Genomic DNA, 24,353 nt, shown 5'->3' with positions numbered 1-24,353 from the left:
AATCTCTTAGATTACATCTCTTATCCTTGGTCTAACCCAATGGCCGGCAAACTGCGGCTCTTTGGCCCCTTGAGTGCGGCTCTTCCACAAAATATTGACTTCTGCGCATGGGCCACAACGTTTCAATCACACTGCACGTGTGCGCCCGCATGTGGTATTTTGAGGAAGAGCCACACTCAAGGGGCCAAAGAATTGCATGTGGCTCGCGAGCCGCAGTTTGCAGACCACCATAACTTTTCATGTCAGCTTCCGTTAGAAAGCCTCCCAAATGGTCTCCCTGCCTCTACTATTACCAATATTTTCCAATCTTATCAACTCCAGAGTGACTTGTTCTAAAATACAAATTGGATCATGTATCTCATATGTTAAAACCTACAAAATGGCCCTAACCAGTTTGGCTCAGCAGATAGAGCATCGGCCTGCAGACTCAAGGGTCCCAGGTTCGATTCCGGTCAAGGGCATGTACCTTGGTTGCGGGCACATCCCCTGTGGGGAGTGTGCAGGAGGCAGCTGATCGATGTTTCCCTCTCATCGATGTTTCTAACTCTCTATCCCTCTCTCTTCCTCTCTGTAAAAATCAATAAAATATATATTTTTAGAAACCCTATAAAATGAAGTCCAACTTCATTAGCAAAGCACACAGGGTCATCAAGAATTGGTCCCTACTCATTTCCTAAGCCTCATCCTGGGGCCTAGCACATAACAGATGCTCAATAAAGGTTTGCTCAACAAATGACTCTATCTTTGAGTTAGGAAAGGATGAGGTCACGTGGTCATGAAGACAAACCTCTGACTTAGTTCACTTTACAGAACAGGCTACCCTCATGAAACCCAAATCAGTTCCAAACCACATCAGTGTCATACTCAAAGGAATTTAAGCTCATTTTTCAGGGTGTCATTCCTAAAAATGAGATAGACTAGTTTAACTTGTGACTCATTATTTGGCTCCAAATTGTGAGGCTTGGTTTAATTTAGCAGAGTTACATTTTGGTCCTGGCACACTTGGGTCTGAACAGACAGAATGCAGAATCTTGTATCACCTACACCCAATGATAACAGTTTTTGAGTAGTGGTTAATCCATTGCTTTCTCACATAAGAAAACAAGAAAATGTCTGCCTTCCACTTCTTCCCCAACAAGTTTCTATTTCTTTCCACACACATCTCACACTATTTTCAAGTGGCATGGGAACTCAGCCTTCTCTCCCAACCACTAACCTCTATGTTGAAGGTGACCACAGTGCCATTTGCTAGTCCCGCATAGAGGATTCGCCATCTACTGTGAAGGCAGAGGACTCGGTCGTCCAGCTGTAACTGCTCCAAACACTCTCGCGTCTGATAAAAGTACACAACACCTAATCAGCAGAGGTTAAGCAAGCAAAATGTGAAACCCCCTTCTGAAAGCAGAGTATGAAATGACTTTATGAGGAAGAGGTATCATCTATTTTATAGAAGGCCATCTTAGATATTTTTTCTCCTTTGAAATATGTGGCCAAAGACTCTCAAGCTGTAGGTAGTAACAAAAACAAATGTAAATTCTATAATGTTACCCATATTCCTAATACGGAATGTAGAAATTCTTCAACGGGCACTAGGAATGGAGTATTAACCTCTTAAATTAAGTAACCAAAGATAAACTTAAAGCTGTATTTGACATCTAAAAGGAAAATTATAGTTGTATATGTAATAGCATTAATGAAATATGTGCTTTCCTGCAATTGATTCTCTATTTTAATAGCTCCCAAGTATCTTGTTCAAACCAGTGTCAGGTTAGCCGATCCATAATTACCCATGCCTTTAAAATATATAGAACCCCAAGCTTCACATCCAATCCCTAGATTCTAATTCAGTAGGCCCTAGATTAAGTATTTTTTAAAATGTCCTTAGCAATTTTGATGCATATCCAGATTAAACAAACACTGTTTAATCTGACCTTCAAGAAACAATTTTGATAAATTTCCAGAACTGGGTTATATTAGCAACTTTAATTACCTAGAACCTAGAATAGGCCCAATAACACACTAAGTGTTCAAGATTTGTTGTTAATGATACCAAGCAACTAAATGCCCAAGTGTATCTTTTAAAACAGGTTTGGACAGAGATGTTAAAATTAAGATGGTTTTAAGTGGGCAGGATGTGACAAGCTGTGGGTAGAACGAAAAGCTGTAGGCTGTAAAAGCCCGTTTTCTTCTCCCATTCTTCTCTCATACCTGAAAGTCAGTCTTTTAAATTTCTCCCAGAAAATTACAAATATAAATGCCACACATGCCGAAACCGGTTTGGCTCAGTGGACAGAGCGTCGGCCTGCGGACTGAAAGATCCCAGGTTCGATTCCGGTCAAGGGCATGTGCCTCGGTTGCGGGCACATCCCCAGTAGGAGATGTGCAGGAGGCGGCTGATCGATGTTTCTAACTCTCTATCTCTCACTCCCTTCCTCTCTGTAAAAAATCAATAAATAATATTTAAAAAAAAAAATGCCACACATGAAGTTGTAAAAAAAAAAAGACAGTAACTGTCGCCTCTGATTAGTGCAATCTCTTTGTAATTTTATAGAGGAAATTGAATTCTATATAATGATTTTTAAAAAAAGAACTACTGGCACATGCAATATGAACTTCAGATAGTATGGTGAGCTAAAGCTAATACAGGCAGTGTTGTTTATTTTGATGAAGTTCAAGCACAAACTCTTTAATGACAGATGCAGAGAGAAAGTGGGAAGAAAGAAGCATCTGTCTCAATGTCTCCACTCTACACAGTATAAATACAGTCAAAGCCGGTCAATATTATCACTTTTGATTTCTCTGAACCCACTTGCCTTAACATTATAGCAGCGAACGGTGTGATCACTGGAACCAGTGTAAAGGGCAGCGTTCTTCCCAGAGGTCTGAGTAACCAGGAGGCAGTTCACTTTCGAAGTATGGCCCTCAAAGACACCAATGCACTTCCGACTCTAAAGTCAAGCACAGATCAGATTATTACTTATGGGTGTAGAAGGATCAGATACTGCCTTTCCTCAACAACAAAAATGCTAGAACATAATAGTTCGCTGCTGCATCCTCAGTGCCTAGGAAAGTGCCTGGTACACAAACAGTGGTCAGTAAACATGGGATCAATAATGCCCAGCAAATGGCCACATGCAGTAAGGTACTTCCAACTATGTTAGCTGAGTTTTACCAAAAAATAATTAGGGCAATTCACTATAAGGTTGGTAAGAATTTTAATTAATGCCTAGGGCTAGGCTGTCCGACACACAGACCAAAGATCTACCAAATCCAAACTGAGGCTAATTACCCAGGCAAATCCCTGCATTTGATTCAGTAGTTTATGAAAATGCTCCATAATCGTCTAAGACATGTCAGGTGTCATCAGAGGTCCCAGTGGTCCAGGTATGGTTTCATAAGGGGACAGCCTAATAGTTATCTGTGCTATCTCTGAGATCTATTTAGAATGTACACATATAAAGGGTGTCCCAAAATTCATGCAAGAAGTAATTTTGATAGAAAACACAGGTTTATAATTAAAAATTATAAATTTTTTATTGATTCATAAAGTATACTGTACAGGGTTATGTATGGAATAGCATATCGGGTAAATGGCCTCCACGGCTTTGCTGGCACATACGCAATCTTTTGTTGAAATTTTCCATGACCGTTTTGCATAAATGTGGCTGAATTTCAATGAGGCTCATTTGCTCATTTGATGACTTAGTTAATCGTCAAAATTGTCATATTTGGGGTTCAGAAAATCCACGAGTGATTGTTGAGAAACAACTGCATCCACAACATGTCACTGTTTGGTGCGGATTTGGGGTTGGAGGCATCATCGGACCATTCTTCTTCGAAAATGCGGCTGCTCAGGCAATAACAAAAGAGTGCATATGTGCCAGCAAAGCCGTGGAGGCCATTTACCCGATGTGCTATTCCATACATAACCCTGTACAGTATACTTTATGAATCAATAAAAAATTTACAATTTTTAATTATAAACCTGTGTTTTCTATCAAAATTACTTCTTGCGTGAATTTTGGGACACCCTTTACATATACTTATTTTGCAATTCAGAGTTAGAGCCAATCCCCCAAACCTTACACTCATACTTCCTGGTACCATTGCTTCTTTCCTTCAGTCATTCCTTTAGCCCCTCAGGTTATTAGGTTAAAGAAACCTATATACTTCTTGCCTACAGCAAACACATTTTCTTGTTCTATCATCTAACCTTTTGATTTTTCAGGACTTCAACAATTTTAAACACTTTCACAGTTTGTTCAGACAACACAGTGTTCCTAACGTTTCTTGGCTATCATTATTGATAAACAGATTTAGTTTAACATATACCAAATTCAACACTCAAAAATTCATTCTATGAAAATTCAGAGAAATGGGCATGAGATTGTACTAAGTGCGTATTGTGGAAGACTTGCTCTCTTTAATAACTTGCACAACTAATCAACTATCAGGGAAAATGCCTCCTCTAATACTTCCCCAGCATTCTTTTTACTCCCCTATTATATAGCAGTCATGCAACTGACCTCACCACAAACTCCAGGGATCTGACTAGCCCACGTCCACTGTTGTAATCCCACCTTCCTTTGCCAAGTGCCAAGCGCTTATTTAGGGAATAATGCACGAGACCCTTGTTTGGTGGTGGGAGGAAAAAGAAACCCCAGCAGCTCCTGGATCTACTTGTGAGCAGGAGGAGAACACCTTAGGAAGAGGTGATAGGAAGAAGCTAGAGTGGAGAGACAGAATAAAATCAAGTTCCCAGGGACCCTGTGGAGCAGCAGGACCAACTTTATCTAAAGTTAGTCTAAATACCACCCCTATCTAGACAGCAAATAAATTCCCCTATTGCTGAGTTGGAGTTTCTAAAATCTGCAACTACCAAAAGTATTCAAATTGCTGTATCAACTTACCACCAGATTGTAAGCTCGCACAGTTTTATCTGCTGAACAGGTATAGAGCAAATTCCCAAATATCTGAATTGCATTCACTGCAGCTTGGTGCCCCTCAAAACTCCCTTCTGTGGGCTCATCATCATCTCCTGGCTCTGAAGATATTTCTAGAAAACAAGAATTTGTTTCAGAAACATGTCCACTGTGTCTGAAAAGATACTCAAACATTAAAACCATTACATAACATGGTGGCCCCTGAGTTCTCCTTAGAGTCTAGTACCCATTAAAAATACCACAGTTTCATTAAGATCTTCATTATGAATATTTCATAGTAGGAGAAAGCAGGGAAGGCCTTTCACTTAAGAAAATGATACTTGTATGAGTTTTTGAGTGATAACGGGAAGGCGCCAAATATCTTCACGTACAGTTGTTTCACTGAGCAAGGCATTATTCTTTAAGCAGTTCTGTCTCAAAGCAAAGTCCCCTGGAGCCAATGAAACCTTAATACTAAATAACTGAATAGATAAGAGAGCCAAGTAAGAGAGACGGGCGTAAGAAACTGAAAAGAAGGATTTGAGGATTTAGGAATACCGTAACTGCTGGTCAAAGCAATCCTCTTGGTGCTAACTCCTGCCCCCTATTCTATAAGTATATTTAAGTAGATTTAAACCCTGGCTCTAACATTTACAAGGTTTTTCTCTGTGGTAATTTAAATAAAACAGAACAACCAAATACCTGAAGAATTCTTCGATCCTTTTATGGAGGAGATCACGGTCTGAGTTTCTGCCACACTACAAAACAATAGCAAAAGTCTTCTTAGCATCTGTGTGAATAGGACAGGTAGTAAAACCTAAATTTTCCTGACTCAAAGTATTGTTCTAATCAATGGGCAAAGTAGCAATGATGAGATCATTTTCCATCTGAAATTTCTATATGGAAGGAAATAAAAGTACAGTAAATATTTGTAACACAAATGAGAAAGCAGCAAATCTCCATTGCCAAGTTTTTGAGTCTTCCACATCTGCAATGCCTACAGATTCTCTATAAATTTGATTCTTTTAAAAATTCTGAGTCATAACAAAAAGTTCTATTTTTTTTTTTTAAAGAGAAGAAGAATGGCCCTAGCCGGTTTGGCTCCGTGGATAGAGTGTAGGCCAGCAGACCAAAGGGTCCCGGGATTGATTCCGGGCAAAGGCACGTACCTCAGTTGCAGCCTCCTCCCCGGCCCGGGCCCTGGTCGGGGTGCGCGCAGGAGGCAACCAATCGGTGTGTTTCTCTCACATCGATATTTCTTTGTCTTTCCCTCTCTCTTCCTCTCTCTCTAAAAATCAATGGAAAAATGTCCTCGAGTGAGAATTAGAAAAATAAAAGAATGGTGAAACTGTTCTGATTGGACCAATTCAACATCCCTACCTTACAGGGATACCATCTTTATAGCGAGTGCCAATCTCACTGGTAGAGCTAACTTCATCACAACCAGAACGAGAAGTTTCTAATGAGTGTTGCTCTGTGCAGTTCCAAATATCCTTCTTCGATGGGCTGTCTGGCTTCTCCTCTCCAGATTCCGAGGAATCAATGGCCACTACTTCTAACTGAGGGTTAGGAAGTTCCAGGACTTCCAGAGAGGAGTCACTGTCTGGCTCATCCCTGACACTCTCTTGTTCAAGTCCAGTTCTGCTATCTTCCCAGGTGGAGGTTGTTACTTTCCCTCCTTTAGCTGACTTTCCAGTTTTCACTTTCCTCACAGGTTTAGCAGTAAATACATCCTGCTCGGTGTCACTGTTCTCAGGAACATGGGCGGCTCGCAGGGTCTTCTTCTTCCTAAGTTTCTTCTTTTTCTTGTTCCCCCGAGTTTCAGCTGACGTCAGAGTAGACTCTGCTTGTTCAGGCTGGTCAGCGAGAGAGAGGGACTCCTTCTCTAAAGAGGTTTCTGAAGCAAAGAACAATCTTGGAAAAGAACTGGTACAGGCTTCAGACCCGCTGTTGCCTTTGATTGGCTCTTCACCTTCTTTATTTATGCGAGGAAGACCAGCTGATTGGGACGAGAGGACATTTTCCCCATTTCTGGTACTTCCCTGCTCCACAGAAAGCCTCAGCTCTCGGCTGGGCTCATGGAAATTTTCTGTTGGCTCTGACAAGGACAACGGTGCAGTGAGGGATGCATCGACTGAACGGCGGTCACTGCCCTCTCCTGAGGAGAGAAGAAAAAAATGATGGCACCTTTCTGTGTCTGCTATTTACAGTCATAAACTGCAATTATTTGTTACTGGTTGAATCTCTAACAATTAATGACATTTCAATGACATTAAACCATGGCTTTTAAAGCTGTTCTCTCACCCCTCAATTTCCATAACCGACATGAATGTCTATTTCAGAACTTAGTACGCTTGGCCTTGCTCAATCTCACAAATAACACGCATGTTTTATACCCTGCAAAAGCTCCTTATGGGCAGGAATTGTTTCTATCCATCTTTTTTCCTTGTTTCTTATTTGAAATATCCACATACTGAACATCATGTTCTATTCTTAGTAGACACTAACGTATCTATTTAACTGAAGTGCATTTCTTAATTTTCACTATGCATGTTACCTGTACATCATCCAGTTTAGCTACATACTGGTAGTTAAAAAGTCAGTTGACTTAAAAATGTCTATTTTCTTTGACTTAGTTATTTCATGTCTATAAATTTAAACTGATAAAATAATCACATACTCAAAGACATATATAACATAATGTTACACAGAATCCTAAAAACAAGGGGGAAAAAACTAAACATTCAAAGGAGATTATATAAATTGCACATCCAGAATATTATGCAATTTCTCAAATATTATACAACTAGTAAAATAAAATATTTTAGATGAATTATTTTTATGACACAGGGAAATGATCATGACATACTAAATGGAAAAAAGCCAAGTTATAACGGACTACAATTTGTCCTTTGTATAAGTCTACATGTAAACACAAACATGTAAGATTTAAAAAAAGACTGAAAGCCCAGCCAGTGTGGCTCAGTTGGTCGAGCATTACCCATGCACCAAAAGGTAGCCGGTTCAATTCCTGGTCAGGGCACATACCCGCACTGCAGGTTTGGTCCCTGGTTGGGGGGTGTGTATGGGAGGAAACCGATCCATGTTTCTCTCTCACACTGATGTTTCTGTCCTCTCTCCCTCTCCCTTCCTCTCTCTCTAAAATCAATAAAAAACATATTTTTAAAAAACTCTTCCTTACTCTATCATAAAAAAGACTGAAATAATACAGGTTGTCCCAAAAAAATGTATACACACTTTGAATGACTATAAAGTCCGTGTTTATTAATATACTGTTCATTTTCAAAATTTAAAAGAATCTACAGAAATGAATAATTTTTTTGTTAATGCCTGTTTTCAAACTGGTGACAGTTCTGGTCCAGGCATTGCTGATAACGCAAAGCAATGGAATCGCAAACATCAAGAATCATTTCATTCAGTATTTGTGCGTCCTCAATCCATTGACTGTTGCTGGTTTTATCTTTTATGTATCTCCATTAAAAAAAAAAGTCTAGTGGCACTTTAGGATAAATTTTCTTTGTTCAAAGCTTAATCTGGCTTCAAATCAGTAAAGCCTGAAAAGGAGTGAAAATTAGGTGAGTGTATACATTTTTGGGGGATACCCTATATGTATAACATATTTCGATTTCTAGTTTCCCAATTATTTACAATGTCCATAAATTAGAGGGTTTCTTATTCTTAAATTTTTAAATTGATTTGAGAGAGAGAGAGGAAAGGAGATGAAGAGAGAGAAAACATCAATAAGAGAGAGAAGCATCAATTGCCACCTCCACTGGGGATCAAGCTCGCAACCTGGACATGTGCCCTGAGCGGGAATCAAATCAGCAACCTCTTGGTGCATGGGATGATGTTCAACCAAGCAAACCAGCCAGGACCACATAAACAAGTTTTATAATCAGAAAGAAAAATCTACTTAAAGTTGCTTTTTAAAAATTAGTTTAAAAGATCACTATATTTCTTATTACTAGTCTTTTAAAGAAAACACTAAATATCATCCATATAAAAGTAACAAAATTCAATATGAAAGACAATATACATTTGATACAAGTATCTAAATTAGTGTTGTAACAGATAGAGAAATAGAATAATTCTTCAGAATTTTTATTTTGGCTTAAGAAATCACACAATGCCAGTTTGTTTACTTTTTACTTAACTATTAATACAGCACCATTGTGGTTACACAAACTTCAAGTGATATTTTAAGTTGCTCAGAAGTTATTTTCAAATGGTAACCAAGTGAGTGTTATTTTACGTAAATACTAAAACTAAAAACCTTGGCTATTTCTCAAAACCATTCAAGTTCCTATTAGATGATTCTAAACCCCGGAGCCCCCTCTACCTTTCATCATGGCTACCAGGTTTCCCAGGTTTATATTAACCCTGGCTTGTACTTTAGGTGATAAAGACAATCAAGTGCTAAGAAATTCAGAGAAAATATCTGACTGAACAACATCCTATTTATCACCCCAGAACTAAATAATTCTGCACCCATCCTAATAAATGGAACCTTTTAGGTGCTAATACAAAATCAAATAAGTAATTCTATATTAGAGAAAATTAAGGAAAAGTTATTGATATTTAAATAATTCTCTTGAATAAAGAAAACCTTAAGAAAAATTAATTGTATTAACTTCAGTTTAATGAACAAGTATAACTTTACATCACTGATATAAAATTGCCCATTACAGGGTTGCCCTTAAATCAGAGAAAAATTTACATACTATTACCTTGCAGTGATTCCTTGGACACACTGCAAGGAGAGCCTTGTGACACAGCATTCACATTACCTTCTTGTTCAGAAGACATAGGTTCCTGTTTAATCTGAATCGATGAGTCCGGAGCAGGAACACTGCCATGGGCTTGGAAAGCAGGAGATGTGGGTACTTGGCCAGGGACTCCTGTGGATGATGGAGGCTCCAGAAAAACTGGGAAGAAGGGAGTAGGCAGCAGCGTGGCATCAGCAGATGTTTGAGATCTGCTGCTCCTCTGTTCTCGTGTAAGGCTACAGGGAACCTGGTATGGGCGTTCAGAAGGTTCATATGTTTCTGAAATGGAATACATACATACAAAAGCAAAAATGTTATCTGAAAAGTCACTTGTTTCTTAGCCAATATGTATTTTTAAAGATTCTACAAGAATTTAAAGACTCTCCTAATTCTTCCAAATAGACTGTCATATATCTATAAAACCATCAAGGATATAGACAGAATAGGCATTAATAATCTAATTTTTCAGATTTTAAGTGACTTATCCAAGGTCATATAGATACTAATAGAAGAGCCAAGATTTGAACACAGGTGTTTTGATTCCTAACCCAAGGCTCCTTCTGTAATATACTGTCTCGACTGCTAAGCATTTTGAGGATGGATATACAGTCTTACAGGCCTTTCCATAGGAGAATGAAACCAAACAGACATGAGAGAAATCGTATGATTTTTTAATGACTATTTCAATTCCCCTCTATAGAGAAAAAAACAAGTTACAGAGGGCCCAATCCGAATACCTTGCAATCCCTGTAGAATTTGTATTCTATGGGTCCTCAGTGCACTCATCTCCATAGTTATCTAAAAATAAAGTATTTTGTCATGAATTTTCAAATCCAATTTCAGAGGTTATCCATTTTCATTAAATGTTCCACCTGCTGTTACCTGCTGCTTGAGCATAAGCAGCCTCTGAACTTCCACATACGCTGTCTGAAGTGCTGCCCGCGCCTGCAGAAGGTTGTTATCCATGCACTGCAACGACTTGCTTAGTTCTTCCTCCCTTAAAGAAATACTCAGCAGCTGGTCGACCTGCGAACGTTCTGCCAGAAGAAACCATAGGCTTAATACTGGAGACTCCTTTTCAATATTTATTTAATAATACAGCTCCTCAGAACATGGAACTACATCAGTATCTAGGATAAGCCTTTATTTCTCCCAATAGGTACCACAGACTCAGTGAATCTCACAAATCATATAATCAAGTCAGTTGCTGTCAGAGCTGGAAACCAAAAGTGAGAATTGGTAAGATGAAGGTGCCTCAAAGGTTCAGGAGTACCACCGCGTGGTACCATCTTACCTAATAACCATTTTCCACCACTACCCTTCGGTGAAATCTCTGTCCGAAGCAAATCCACTATTGCAGTTTCCACTTCCCTTTCCTCCTTCATCTACCACCCTCTTCACCCCAGGCTTTGCTTAGACTGGACCCCAGATCATTCTGCTTGCACTCTCCTCCCAATCCACATTTTTCTAGTGTGTTAGTTAACATAGCTATGTTTATTAGAGAAATCTGCCTGAAGGAGCTGTAGCAAACTTTTCCATTACTACAGCAGAAAATCGAACTTTTTAGTTACTTTAAAAAAATGTTCTACTATATGTACAGTGGGGCCTTGACTTACGAGTGTCCCGACTAACGAGTTTTTTGAGATACCAGCTGTCTCGGCGATTTTTTGCATTGAGTTGATAGAGTAATTTGAGTTAATGAGCTCCTTAACGAGCTCAGTCTCGGAACGAATTAAACTCGTTAAGTCAAGGCCCCATTGTATATATTTGTCATCTTTGTTTGTCTCTTCCCCATTCAATATGCCAGGACCTCTTTCCTAAACCAGACCCACATACCTAACTACCAACTTGGTATCTCTACCTAGGTGTCTATAAGGTCCTCTTTAAAAATAAATAAATAAAATATGTTTTTATTGATTTCAGAGAGAGGAAGGGAGGAGAGATGGAAACATCAATGATGAGAGAATCATTCATGGGCTGTCTCCTGCACGCCCCCTACTGGGATCGAGCCGGCAACCTGGGCAAGTGTCCTGACCGAGAATCGAACTGTGATCTCCTGGGTCATGAGTTGACGCTCAACCACTGAGCAACACCAGCCGGGCTCTGAGGTCCTTTAACTTAAGGGATCCAAAAGGGAACTCATCATCTTCCTCTATTCTTAACCTGCTCCTCATGGAGTTTCCTAGCTCTACAAATGATGTCACCATCCACACAGTTGCCCCAACTAGAAACTGGGGTCATCCTTGACTCCTACCTTACACCTCCCTTCCAATCACCCAAGGCTCTTTCAATCACTTCCCACACTAGCTCTCAACCTGGATCAGGGTTAGAGTCAGTGTAAAGCAAGTGTTGAAGAAGCATATCAGTCAGTGAGCCTCCTTAAAAACTTCTCTCCTTAATTCACACGAGAAAAGCAACCAAGATTCAAAAAAAATGGAGACTGAAAGAAATGGATAAATGACCAAAATGGACAAAAATTTACTGAAGGCCTGTTCCTCTTCATCCCATTGAAAAGGCCCAATGAGACTTTCTGTTTTTATACTGGACTCAATTTGTCCAAGATATATATTAACTTTAGCTTACAGGTATATGTGGCATCATGTATTTCTCCTACAAATGCAACTGTATGTTATGTATATAGTAGAAAATCAAATTTTTCCATGCACTAAGACAACAAAAATGTAAAAAAAAATAATAAATGGGCGATCAGTGTTTGAAAACCACAAACTATACTATGTGAGGTTGTAAAAAGGTTGAATTGCTAAAAGAACAATTTCCTTCTGCCAGAATATTCTGCACTATACCTTTCTTTCCTTTAATTTTTCTTCTTTTATTTTTTCTCTCAAGACTTGGGAGTTCAGGAGAAGATCCATCCTGAGGAAATAGAGAAAATTGAATAATATTAAATATATAATGGCCATTATCCAGAAGGGGAAAAAAAGAATTAGTTCTGAGATAGTTATACAATATTCTTTATTATTTTTACCATCACTGACAGGATAGTAATAGAAGTATCCTGTACATGATATGAACTACAATATTACCTGAATAAACATATACATATGATCTTTTTTTAAAATCTAAGGTCAAGTACCTTTTTAGCATTTTAGAGGTAGTGAAGCCCACAGGGCAGAGGCAAAGCATTTCATACCCTGGTAAAGCAAGACCTAGAAGCATGGACAAAACCAGAGATACATCTATCTGATTTCATTGTGGCAGTTTCTACTTTAAATTTCAGCAATAAAATATTCACAATGAAAAGCTAAACAGTTTATTGAGACAAGCCCTAAGATATTGGCTTTGTCATAGAACAATCTCTCACGCAACTACAGTATCTAGCTCAAAGGGGGGCAGAGCTGGAATTTGAATCCAGGCCTACAGCCCAAGCCCTTATTCGCTCTGTGATATTATATTGCCTCAGTATTAAAGGAAATAGCCCATTTTCTCACAGTGCTAGATTCCAGACTGTATTACCGTCACAATTCTTTCTTTTCAGAAAGGGTTTCTGAAAGGGTTAAGCAGTATTAGCAACAGAGATGCCAGAACAGAAGTGGTGTCAGTGAAGGAACGGATTCTGAAAGGCCATGCTGGATGAATGAAGTACGAAAGATAGAGTAACGGAGACTACAAATATTTCTAAGACTATGCTCATATAGATGCACTCTATTAGCATTAAAACTTGGTGTTAAGCCTAAAACTCCTAGATCCAACAAGCCTGCAAGGCCCTCCAAAGGCAACACTAGAGTGCCTTTCTTCAGCAGCTGTACAGAATGCATCATGGAAACAGATAAAGTTACAGCTGAAGATGTGGCTTACTCCTTGTCAGGTGATAAAGAAATGATTGGCTTGATGACTAATTTTAGTGATGACTTCATATTTTCCTAGTACTGTACAATCATATTCAATTACATCAAAGTTAGTAGAATTACTCAGTCAAAGAAACCAGTAGAATAATCTGAAAGTAAGAGTAAGAACCTCACAAGTCTTCTAGGCCAGAGTAGGCAGAACCACAACCCTGGACACGCAAGAAAAATTAAACCGTTAAATCTTTCTTACAACATCTAAGTCACCACATAAAATGTTCTACAAAAGGCACAGAGAATCATACTCACTCCAGTGGCTCTTCGTTTCTTTCTAATGTTCTGACCGTCATTTTGTTCAGCACCAGAGGTACAGCTACTATCTGTGCCTGCATCTGCCAAATTAGAGCCTGCAAGAGCTGAGGATGCACATGATGATAAAGAGTTCCCTTCTCCGTTACTCTCCTTGGCATTCGGATTCTCTGAAGGTGGTCCAGAACTCTCCTGGCTGTTCAGGTCTTTTGTCAAATGCATCAAAGATTTTGCACAGTCAGAAAGTAACTGTGCACTGTGCCGCCTTCAGGAGCAACATTTTTTTTTGTTTTTGGACTCTGCGCAGCCCTCGATGAGTTACTAGGTGAAAAAATCTGCTGGGGCTCATTTTCTTTGCCTGCACTTTCCTCACTGAAGAAGCTATACGCAGGAGCCCTGTCCATGATCACACTGCTCTCAGAAAGGCTTCGTTTCCTTGCCAATCCAGGAGATGAAGAAATGGACACATCTTCCCACTGGAATCCTTCTAGATTGGACAGATCAGGCTCCTCATCCAAACCCAAGACCTCTTGTTCATTTTGAACTAGAGGCACCATTTCTATGCCAAACCTTAAGAAAGAAAGAAAAAGATCATAAATCCAACGTGGTTGAGAGAAGGGAGCACCACTTCACGTTCCAGCCTCTGCTATGCACTGAAATGACAAACATAAATAAGATGGTTCGGCCCACGAGGAGCTCAGTCTGAGAGCTTTACATAAATAACCACAGTATGAGTTTTGTATTATAAGTATTGTAAAGCAAGACACAGAGAGAAGTATGTCTAAATTAGCAATTGTTACTAAATTAGAGATTAGCATACAGTGATGAGAATATGAGAAAGTAAAAATTGAGGTTTTTATTTCATATGGAGCTTGAAACCAACAAGTACATAATTTTAATAACAAACCAAAACAAACAGAAATGTCTATTAAGCATTCACAAATGTCAGACATTATACTAAGAACTTTATATTTGTTTTTTGTTGTTGAATGTCTTACTGAATTTTTAGAGAGAGGAGGAGGAGGAAGGAGAGAGACATCAATGTGAGAAATATCAACCAGTTGCCTCCTGTATACACCCCGACTGGGTATGTGCCCTGACAGGAAATTGAACTGTGCACAGGATGATGCGCAACCAACTGAGCCACACCAGCCAGGGCAGAGCTTTATATTTGTAATCTCAAGTTATGGGAAAGGAAAAGGGGGTACAATAAATACATTACTTCAATAAGGATAGGAATTTAAACCGGGAGAGCTATATAACTGTAATCAGCAGGGTGATGTTCGCGTAGCAAATCTGTGTTGAATGCTGCTTTACCATTCAGAAAGTTTCGTGCCTCAACACCAGATGACTAGCCAAATTATTACGCAAGTACTTAAGAGAGAATACTTTGTGATCATACTTATAATGCCCAGAGTAAATACAAGAGGGCAAAGATTCTAAGTAAAAGAGAATGAGAACCGTAATATGTAAAGTTGCATCACTCAATGAAAATCTATAGATAAGAATCAGATTTATATACTTTTTAATGCTGTTACTTTCTGGCCCCTAAAACCAAAGTGCGGGATTTCTGCTTTATTTTATTTATTTATTTTTTTTACTATGTCCCGAAATCATTTCTCAGAAGTAGTGTTCTTCTTTTTAACCTGAATTTCCTGCTGGGAAACACTTTATTCCATTTGTTATAGAGTAGCAGTCACTCTCTGATAATTAAACCCAACATTCACAACACATTTTTAAAAATTGATTATTAGAGGAAGGGAGGGAGGGAGAAAAAAAGAGGGAGGGGGAGAGAGAGAGAGAGACATTGATTTGTTGTTCCACTTATTTATGCCTTCACTGGTTGATTCTTATATGTGCCCTGACCAGAGATTGAACCCACAACTTTGGTGTATCAGAACCACGCTCTAACCAACTGAGCTACCAGGCCAGGGCACACATATTTTTGGCAAACATTTAATTAAAGGTAACAACAATTCTTCTCCTGACCTGGGTCAAAGGGTAAACTTGAAGAGAAACGGACACTGAAAAGCAGCACATACCTGGGTAAGCCTTTGCCCAGCTCTTGCTTTTTCTTGGTTACTTGCTGAATGACCTGCTCCCAGTTGACATTTCTCCGAGATGCATTTAGAATCTGCCGAAGAGTTGGCTTGAGCCCAGATTCCTTCTCTGTGTCGCTCTTTCGATGGCCACTAATGTTGCGAATGCGGCGAGCACTATTGAGGTTTGGCTCAGGAAGGTGTGCTCCAGTTTTGCTCTTCAAACTAATGTGCCGGGTGAGATCTCTTTGGAGCGACGCAGGAAAGCCAAGCTTACTTAGTTCAGGCAGGAGAAGGCCTGAGGGCTGAGTTATATCACTCTTTTGAAGCTCTGCGTCCAAGCTAGTGCTCTCAAAGCCCTCTGTTTCATAAGATACATGAGACTTAACAGACTCATCAACCTGTCTATCTTCCAGAGAGGCTTTTAAGTCCAGTAGTAAGCCAGAGTGTGGACTGGCTACAGATGTCATTTGTAACTCAGATTCTTTCTGGTGAACTACTGACTCACATGGGGAAGTGGATAGTTTTCTAGGTGTTTTCAGGTTTTGGTGCTCTCCCTCTTTCTCGTCAGCATTTTGGGTGCTGCAGGATAAGACTTCAGTAGTTGCAGAATCCAGGGTTCCAATTTTTGTTCCATGCTTTTCCACGTCAGGTATTTCTCCATCACTCTCATCTTCTAATGAGTGTACTTGAAACTCAATCTTCAAAGATCCTTTTTCAGACTCTTCTACGTTCCTACTTGCTTTGTCACAGTTCCTGGTCCTTTTCGAAGTGCTAAGAAGTGGAGCTTGCAATGACTCATGAAACTGTAGCACCTCTTTGGCTTTTTGTAGCGTATCACTTAAATTTTCATCAGATTCCCTCTGAGTGCCAAATCTACTTTTATTCCCTTTTAAAACACGAGGACATGAACTTTGCAATTTGGACCTGTAAGAAGAGCCATGATTGTCTTCCCCCTTGTGTTTGTTTAAGGAATTTGAATGTTTTCCAGGAAAAAAAGAACTCGCTTTGGTGTTTTTTGAGGGATTCTTTGAATCTTGCTTTTGAGGGACTGATTTAGTGACTGGAATTGGAAGAAGTGGGGATTTTAATGATGGCATCTTATTTAAGTTATATGCTTGCTCAGAAGTGGCTTTGTGATTAAGAGATCCAGTATGTGTTTCTTTTTGTGTTTTCAATGTTGGGGAATTATTTGTTTCATCAATTTGGGATGCTTGTGTTCCTTGGATTAAAGTAAAATCAAACAAAGGCTTATCTATCATTTCTGACTTGTTCCCAGTAACGTCTTTCATTCCTGATGGTAAATCCAGAGCCTTCTGGGACGGGTAAGGAGTCCAGCGATGGTGCTTTTCCCTTGCGACACCGCCGTTCTTCCCACCAATTTTGGAAGCTATGGTCTCTGTCTGCTTAGCGGTTTGGCTTTCTGGCTGCTCAAAATTGAAGTCAAATAAGATTTGTGAAGAAAATTTATCACTTGTATATCCTTTAGAAGGACCTCTGTATGTGGCAACTGTACTAACTTTGTCATTTTCTTGCCGCTGCCATTTATATCTCTCTTGATTGTATTTGTTTGACTTGGATTTCTTGTTCCATGGCTTAGCCATGTCTTCCATTTGAGAGTTAGAATTTCTGTTTCTGCCTGGTTGAAATTTGTCTCCAGGACTACTGTAATTCCAACTATTTGTGTTGCGTACATTGGATTTCCAGTTTCCGTTACTGCTGTTCACATGCCAACTGGAAAAGCCACCTGTTCCTTCAGAATGCCAGCTGGAATTCCTTCCTGTACCATTGTGATTCCAATCTACTGTTCCATTATTTGAATGCCAACCACCTCCGGAATTACTATGGTTATGAAACCAAGTTGAGGAGCCTCCTGCAACACCCTTATGCCACCCTCTTGGTCCAGCACCATTCCTCAAAGAATGTGCAAAGTTGTTTTTCCTCGTATTACCAAAGCCATCTTTCTCCCACTTCCAATCCCGCGGAGGAGGTCCCCGATGGTGCCATGCTGGCTGGCTGTAGCTTTCTCTGTCTTGGTAAGGAATTCTGTCTTCTCGTCTCCGCTGGAGCTGCCTGTCATCAGATTTTATTTCTTGGCTGCCACTGGAAGGTTCATCTTGTCTGAAAGAAAAAGTTTTTATTACTGATTTAAAGGAATTATTTTTACTTCCTTTAAAGGCATAACCCACCAAACTTCCCCTCAACCTCCCTCCCCTGTTACTTAGACTATTTTATAATATAGAGTCCATTTTTATTTTTAATAGTAGTCGCTGGCCAGGGCCAGCATTTTGAAAATAAAAACAATTATATTTTGCAGCTATGGTTAGTTATCATAATTAATACAATTTAAGCTCAGCTGGTCTTAATATTATGATTTCTCCAGTTGTTGGTTCTTTCTGGAAAAAACCCAGTTTCTTAACCTATTTTAAATGGCAAGATTTTACTATGCATAACCATGTTCGTTAATAAACACTGTATGCCCTAACCGGTTTGGATCAATGGATAGAGCGTCAGCCTGAGGACTCAAGGGTCCCAGGTTCGGTTCCGGTCAAGGGCATATACCTTGGTTGCAGACACAACCCCGGTGGGGAGTGTGCAGGGGGCAGCTGATCGATGTTTCTCTCTCATCGATGTTTCTAACTCTCTATCCTTCTCCCTTCCTCTCTGTAAGAAATCAATAAAATATATTTAAAAAAATAAACACTTTACCAAGCACACATTCAATGACTGTTAGTGGAGAATGAAAACTTTTATGCACTGTTCCTATGCCTGAAGGGCTTACAACCTAGTTGACAAAATAAGGTCACAGAGTAAAACAGCACAAAACAAATACGCAGCACCCACAGTAAGTCCTATAAGGCATTCCATGTCCTAGAGGTTTTTACAAAGAAGCTACAGCTGTATGAACTATTCATGTTAGACAAGGAGCCCACAGAAATGGAATTAAATTTAAGAAAAGATCACAGGAATATGTATAAAATTATATCCTCTACAAACTTCCTATGGTATGCCTAGCATAGTGCTTAGCATATGGAAGGTGCTAAAAAAATTGAGTAATACTAGATAAAATTTATTGAGTACCTACTAATTGTCAGGCATTTAATTTTCACAACTCTGAAACAAACATTCTTATTATTCCTACTTTTTAGCTGAGGAAACTGAGGATTAGAGAAGTGACTTGTCCAGAATAGCACAGGGAGTAAGTGGTATGACAGAGATTTGGACCTTGGCAGTCTGACTCTAGAGTCTCCACTCTCAGCCACTAGGCCTTGGTAGAATGAATATCCCAAAACAAAGTTTCTGTAGTTGGGTCACCTGTTCTGAACTTAACATGAATCTTAAACTCAGTACTGACTTTATTTTTTAAAAATATATTTTTATTGATTTCAGAAAGGAAGAGAGATGGAGAGGCAGTAACATCAATGGTGAGAGAGAATCATTGATCAGATGCCTCCTGCACATACCCAAGTGGGGATCGAGCCCGCAACCTGGGCATGTGCCGGGAATCCAACTGTGACCTCCTGGTTCATAGGTCAACACACAACTGGTGAGCCATGTAGGCCAGGCTCAGCACAGACTCTAATTGGCTCTAAAAGCTCCTAATGTCTTCGAGATTAGAAGTTAACTATAATAATTAGAAGTTACCTCTAACATGAATTTACTGAGAAGCTCTTTTACCCTCTGACTTAATGTTTAATCATTTACACAGATAAGCTAACAATGGCACAAGAGTGTAATAACCAAAATAGAAGTTAGTCTCCTAGAGACTCTACGAACACCTTAAAACAAGAGTAAAGGACAGCTACTTCACTACACTGAAAGTAGTGAGAATGTCATTTGAAGGACTGAATAATTAAAGAACCAAGTTGCCACTGACATTTTAAAACTAAGAAAGTCTCCTTCAAGGACTTGTTCAAAAAGCATTTAGCATGTAGAGTAAAAATTACTTTCTTTTTATATTCAAACCTCTAACTAAAAATGAAAGGTAGACCAGATATAACTAGTACTCAAGAAGGATCTCTAAAATCTTATTTTAGAATTTGAAATGTTTCTCATCATGCCCTAGGACTTGCAAAATTACCCCATCTCATAACTGGTTCTCTCTTTTACTCATATCTGAAAATTTCTGCTTCAATAATTAAAGTATTTAGACCACAAGTCAGCAATTTTAAAATACAACAAACAGCCTAATACATTAATATAGATGTAGGTATGAAATTATGTAGTACAAGCAGGAAAACTTATACTGCTGAAATGATCTTGTCAAATTTAAAAGATAAATTTATTCAATAAATATTTACTAAAGCACTTAAACATGAAGACAGAAATCAAATATGGTAGAAGCACCATGTTAATTCAATTAGGCAAAACAGTTTTTCCTAAGGGATGCAATAAGAACATTATATAAAATAGTCATATGAAGCTTATATACTAATACTTTTTCTACAAGAAAATTTGGGTATCAAATAAAAATAATTTTTTAATAACCAAAAACTTTGGAACTAATAAAAATAGTCCTACACAGAGTTATCAACATGGTAAAAATTTCAGATATGTAGCAGCAATAGCTAGCTTTATTAGGAACAACACTGAGTTTTTTAGCAGACAGTACAGTAGTTCAAGAAAGGATTCCACTGCCCTTTTATGTATGTCAACAACTTCGAGCTAAACTTTACAACTAAGATAAGACTGAATGCTACAGGCTGATAAGTATGGAAATGGAAAAGGTACTCTCTACTATCCTGTTTCAGATAAGCTTTTTTAAAAAATCAAAATCATTACTCACCGACTTTGTTCTTTTCTTTGCTTTATTAACTGGACGAGTTCCTTGTCAAAATAATCTTCTTCTTCTTCTCCCTTTCCATCATCTTCTCTTTCCTGGGCATCAATGTTATCTTTGTGCAACTGGCCAGAAATATGCTTTGCATATGCGGAAAGACCCACTTCTGTGACCCCGCACACCCGGCACTCATGACTGCTGTCCCTAGTGAAAGAGGGAGATGAGGGGCATTCAATTCTCCCCACTGGCATGGCACACTCACCAGATCTGCTATCGTTTCCTCTGAAAGACACCGCACACTTTGGCACAGTGGAAAATTAGTGCTAATCAATTTCAATAGTCCTTTCATCCCTTTTAATGAGTTTGTTCATAGTTTACTTTTTTTAATGAATTTAAGATTCTTTTCCAGCAATCAAGAGGCAGTACACTTCAGAATAATGTCGTTTAGGAGGAGAAATCTTCTTGAATTGCTGTACTTAAAATCTTGCCAGAGGAAACATGGTGAAAGGGGAGGCAGGGTAGGGGGCTCAGAGCAAACAGAAGTTGCTCTAGAGCACACCCATGGTGCCAGCTGCACTCAGGAAGCCTGGTGACAGCACTTCCATTTATTATCTGGCTCAAGAACTTTCTCCCAGTGAAAGTGAAGGGGTGGAGAAAAGAGTAGGCAGCAGAGCCAATCCCAACTGGGTAACTAAATCGAACAGCTGGAGCTCTGCCTGGAATGTGAAGATTCCGGACCCAGGGCAAATGACCAGAGTAGTCTCAGCAAACTTTTTTGGTCTGAGTGATACATGTGATCTACATTCTGCATCAGAAGGGCTTATTTTAAAGGGAATGGAAAGCATTTCAGTTGTAGGAAGTCAACAGCTGTGCTAGGCAAATGGTTTTTCTCAAGTTTCAGAATATGCTACAGTTTAGAGAGAAGCAAAACCAAGTTCTTAGTTAAGAAATTGATTGAGCAGACTTTTACTTTACACACTCAGTGGTAAAGCTCATCCTTGGCCAGTTCAAGAAGCTGTAGGAGACATTTAACTCCTTTTTTAGCGTCCTGAAATCCCTTGAGGGTTCAGCTGTCTATGTGGTCATTAAGAAACAACTCAACTATTAGCATTTGTCTTGGGGTTACACTAGCGATACTTTTGCATTTCCTATACTGATCTATTAAAAACAAAACAACTCAACACAGAAGACATGCTGTCTTGGATAAAACAGACTCTATGTGTGTGTGTGTGTGTATGTATATGTGTGTGTGTGTATATATATATATATATATGAATGACTTCGTCTTCCCCTCACATATATCCATCAAGACAAGGCAGAATTCATATCAATTAACCAGAAGAGACCTTCAAAACTGAGTACTTCATTTACTAGTTACAAATCACCTGAACATTCATTTAAAAAAAAATAAAGCAGCTTATTGAGCAACTACTAAATTCTAGGCACAATGCTAAGTAGATGACTACAAGTTGTCTAGGGTGACAAAATATAAACCAAAAATGCCCACTATGCCCAGTAAATTTAAAAACAAAGAGCACACTATTATTTTACTTTGCAAGAATCATAGAAAATGCCTCAGAAAAATGGGGAAAATTCAGTTTTTTGGGCTGTGTAACCTTAAATGCTCTGGATAAATATAGTTTTTGACATTAAGATTCATTTTAATAAGTTCTAACCAGGTTCCCTGAAAATATCATTACCTGATTACCTTAAATATTAATATTATAATTCTTTCTAATCCTCAAGGAACTTTAATACACTGTTTTCACGAGTTTTCCACCTCATTTATATACTTAGAGAAGAATAATCCTCAACTTTCTCCAATTTATCAGGGATAGCCATACTCTTCTCTCATGCAATTAAAATTAAGGTAGCTCTCCAAGTGAATGTTAACTTGTAACAGAAAACAGCCTTTTCTCACAGCAACACAGAAATAAGTTTAAAATATATAAATATAAATCAACCCAAATGGCAGCATCAGAAGTCTCTGAAGACTGTAACTAACATAGCATACATAGTTTATATTATAATAAAAATTTAAATCAACTGAATTTTCTGGTTAAAAAATCTTTTTGGTTTTAAACTCTCTAAAATTATGGAACGTGTTCTAGTCTAAAAGCTTACAGAATGCTAACCTGTATATTGCATCATTCTAAAAGGTATTCTTAAGTAAAACCCCTGATTTTATCTTTACTTTAAAATGCAGACAATTTTCCTCATGTCCAAACTATCAAAATCCCTCTCTCTTTAAAGACATAATTGGAAGGCCACACTGACTTTTTAAAATATTAAGGAATGTAGTGTAAAGTAGGCAGTATTTAGCTCTGTTAAAAATAAACATTTTCATAAACCCACACACTTTGCAATCTCCAAAGCACAAGCATATGTTGGACATGTAACAGACACTTAAACACAGATTTTTAAAACATTTCTACTTTCCTTGCAAAACCTAATGATTAACCATGGTTCCAAAGTTATTCGATAGAAAAACACCTTAAGAGATCCTGCCCAGAAGGGTACAGGCAACATAAAAATTAACAATGGAAACAATTTATCAAAAACCAGAAATCCCTAACATTTTCCTTATAAATGAAATCTAGTTTAAAGAAGAGAGAGATAAGCTTTACAAGAAACATCAAAAAGAGAAAAGAGGATCCATATTTATCTATGAAAAGAACGGAGTAGGTCAACCACAAGTCTTAAAAATTAGAACATATCTGTGTCTGGAGACAAGCATATTCTATACACAATATGCATTCATGCTTCCATAGATGGTGCCGGGAAAAGCACATGTTTTAAAAAGTTAACAGCATTTTAAATAAAATCTTAATAATGAGACTTTTCAGTTCTTTATCAATAACCAGTTAAAATATTACTTTGTATAAATATGTAAAGTAATTATTGGGAAAAAAGTACTGCTTTACTTCTTGACTAATAAAGGCAAAAATTCTCCTCAGGGTGTGCAAAGGGCCAAAATTAGCTTCATCCTGTTACCACCCAATTTCCTCTCGTGTGTGAAAGGCAAAGCCTTAAGATATTCTAGCCATAAGCTTTTCTTTATTAAGCTTGCTCTAACTATACCACAACAGCTGGTTGATAAATAAAGGTTTGTGCCTTTTTAATAGCATCTACCCATAGAAACTACTTTCAGGCCACACATCTGAACAAGTATATTAGGAAAAAAATAAGGAAATGCTTCAGATGTCCACAATTATGAACCAAATAAGGTAAGTTATTTAATTCTCAATCAAGCTGGCATTCAAAACCTAAAAAATATGCTCTTTACATTTTTTAACCAGATCACAACCAAAAGTTATAGTGATCTATTCTATACTAATAAAAGGTTAATATGCTAATTAGAGAGCACGTCTTCCGGACGTCCTTTCAGATAAAGCCGCAGCAGCTGCCTGAGGCTCAGACAAGCTGCGGATGGCAGTGGCTGCTGCTGCCAGGGCCAGCCCGAGGCTCAGGCAAACCGCGGTGGCTGCGAGGGCCAAGGCTCAGGAAGCCACAGCGGCCGGCAGTGGCAGCAGCAGAGGCGTGATGAGGGCATTGCCTTCCCATGATCGGCCAGGTCACCTCCCGCAGAGGGAGACCCGAGGCAGCAGGAGCCAGGGGGTGATGGGGGGTGGGGGGGGTGCCTTCCCCTGATCAGCCAGTCGCCTCCTGCAGAGGGAGGCCAGACTGTCAGTAGGACATCTCCTGAGGCCTCC

General features: G+C 38.8%; 1 protein-coding gene across 1 annotated transcript in view; it reads right to left on the bottom strand.

Moving 5' to 3' along the window:
- ZNF106 (zinc finger protein 106) overlaps nt 1-24,353 on the bottom strand; it is a 57,448-nt gene that overhangs the window by 11,458 nt on the left and 21,637 nt on the right. The window contains 13 exon segments of the mRNA XM_006778046.2: nt 1,217-1,333; nt 2,814-2,948; nt 4,911-5,056; nt 5,625-5,680; nt 6,303-7,080; nt 9,731-9,988; nt 10,447-10,507; nt 10,592-10,746; nt 12,514-12,583; nt 13,822-14,090; nt 14,093-14,391; nt 15,864-17,981; nt 20,647-20,844. Of these exon segments, the coding sequence (XP_006778109.1) occupies nt 1,217-1,333; nt 2,814-2,948; nt 4,911-5,056; nt 5,625-5,680; nt 6,303-7,080; nt 9,731-9,988; nt 10,447-10,507; nt 10,592-10,746; nt 12,514-12,583; nt 13,822-14,090; nt 14,093-14,391; nt 15,864-17,981; nt 20,647-20,844 (4,660 nt within the window).

Source organism: Myotis davidii, unplaced genomic scaffold (genome assembly GCF_000327345.1).
Source record: "Myotis davidii unplaced genomic scaffold, ASM32734v1 scaffold46, whole genome shotgun sequence".
Lineage (NCBI taxonomy): Eukaryota > Metazoa > Chordata > Mammalia > Chiroptera > Vespertilionidae > Myotis > Myotis davidii.
Note: the sequence above shows the minus strand (reverse complement) of the source record. Positions and strands in the feature narration are given on the sequence as shown.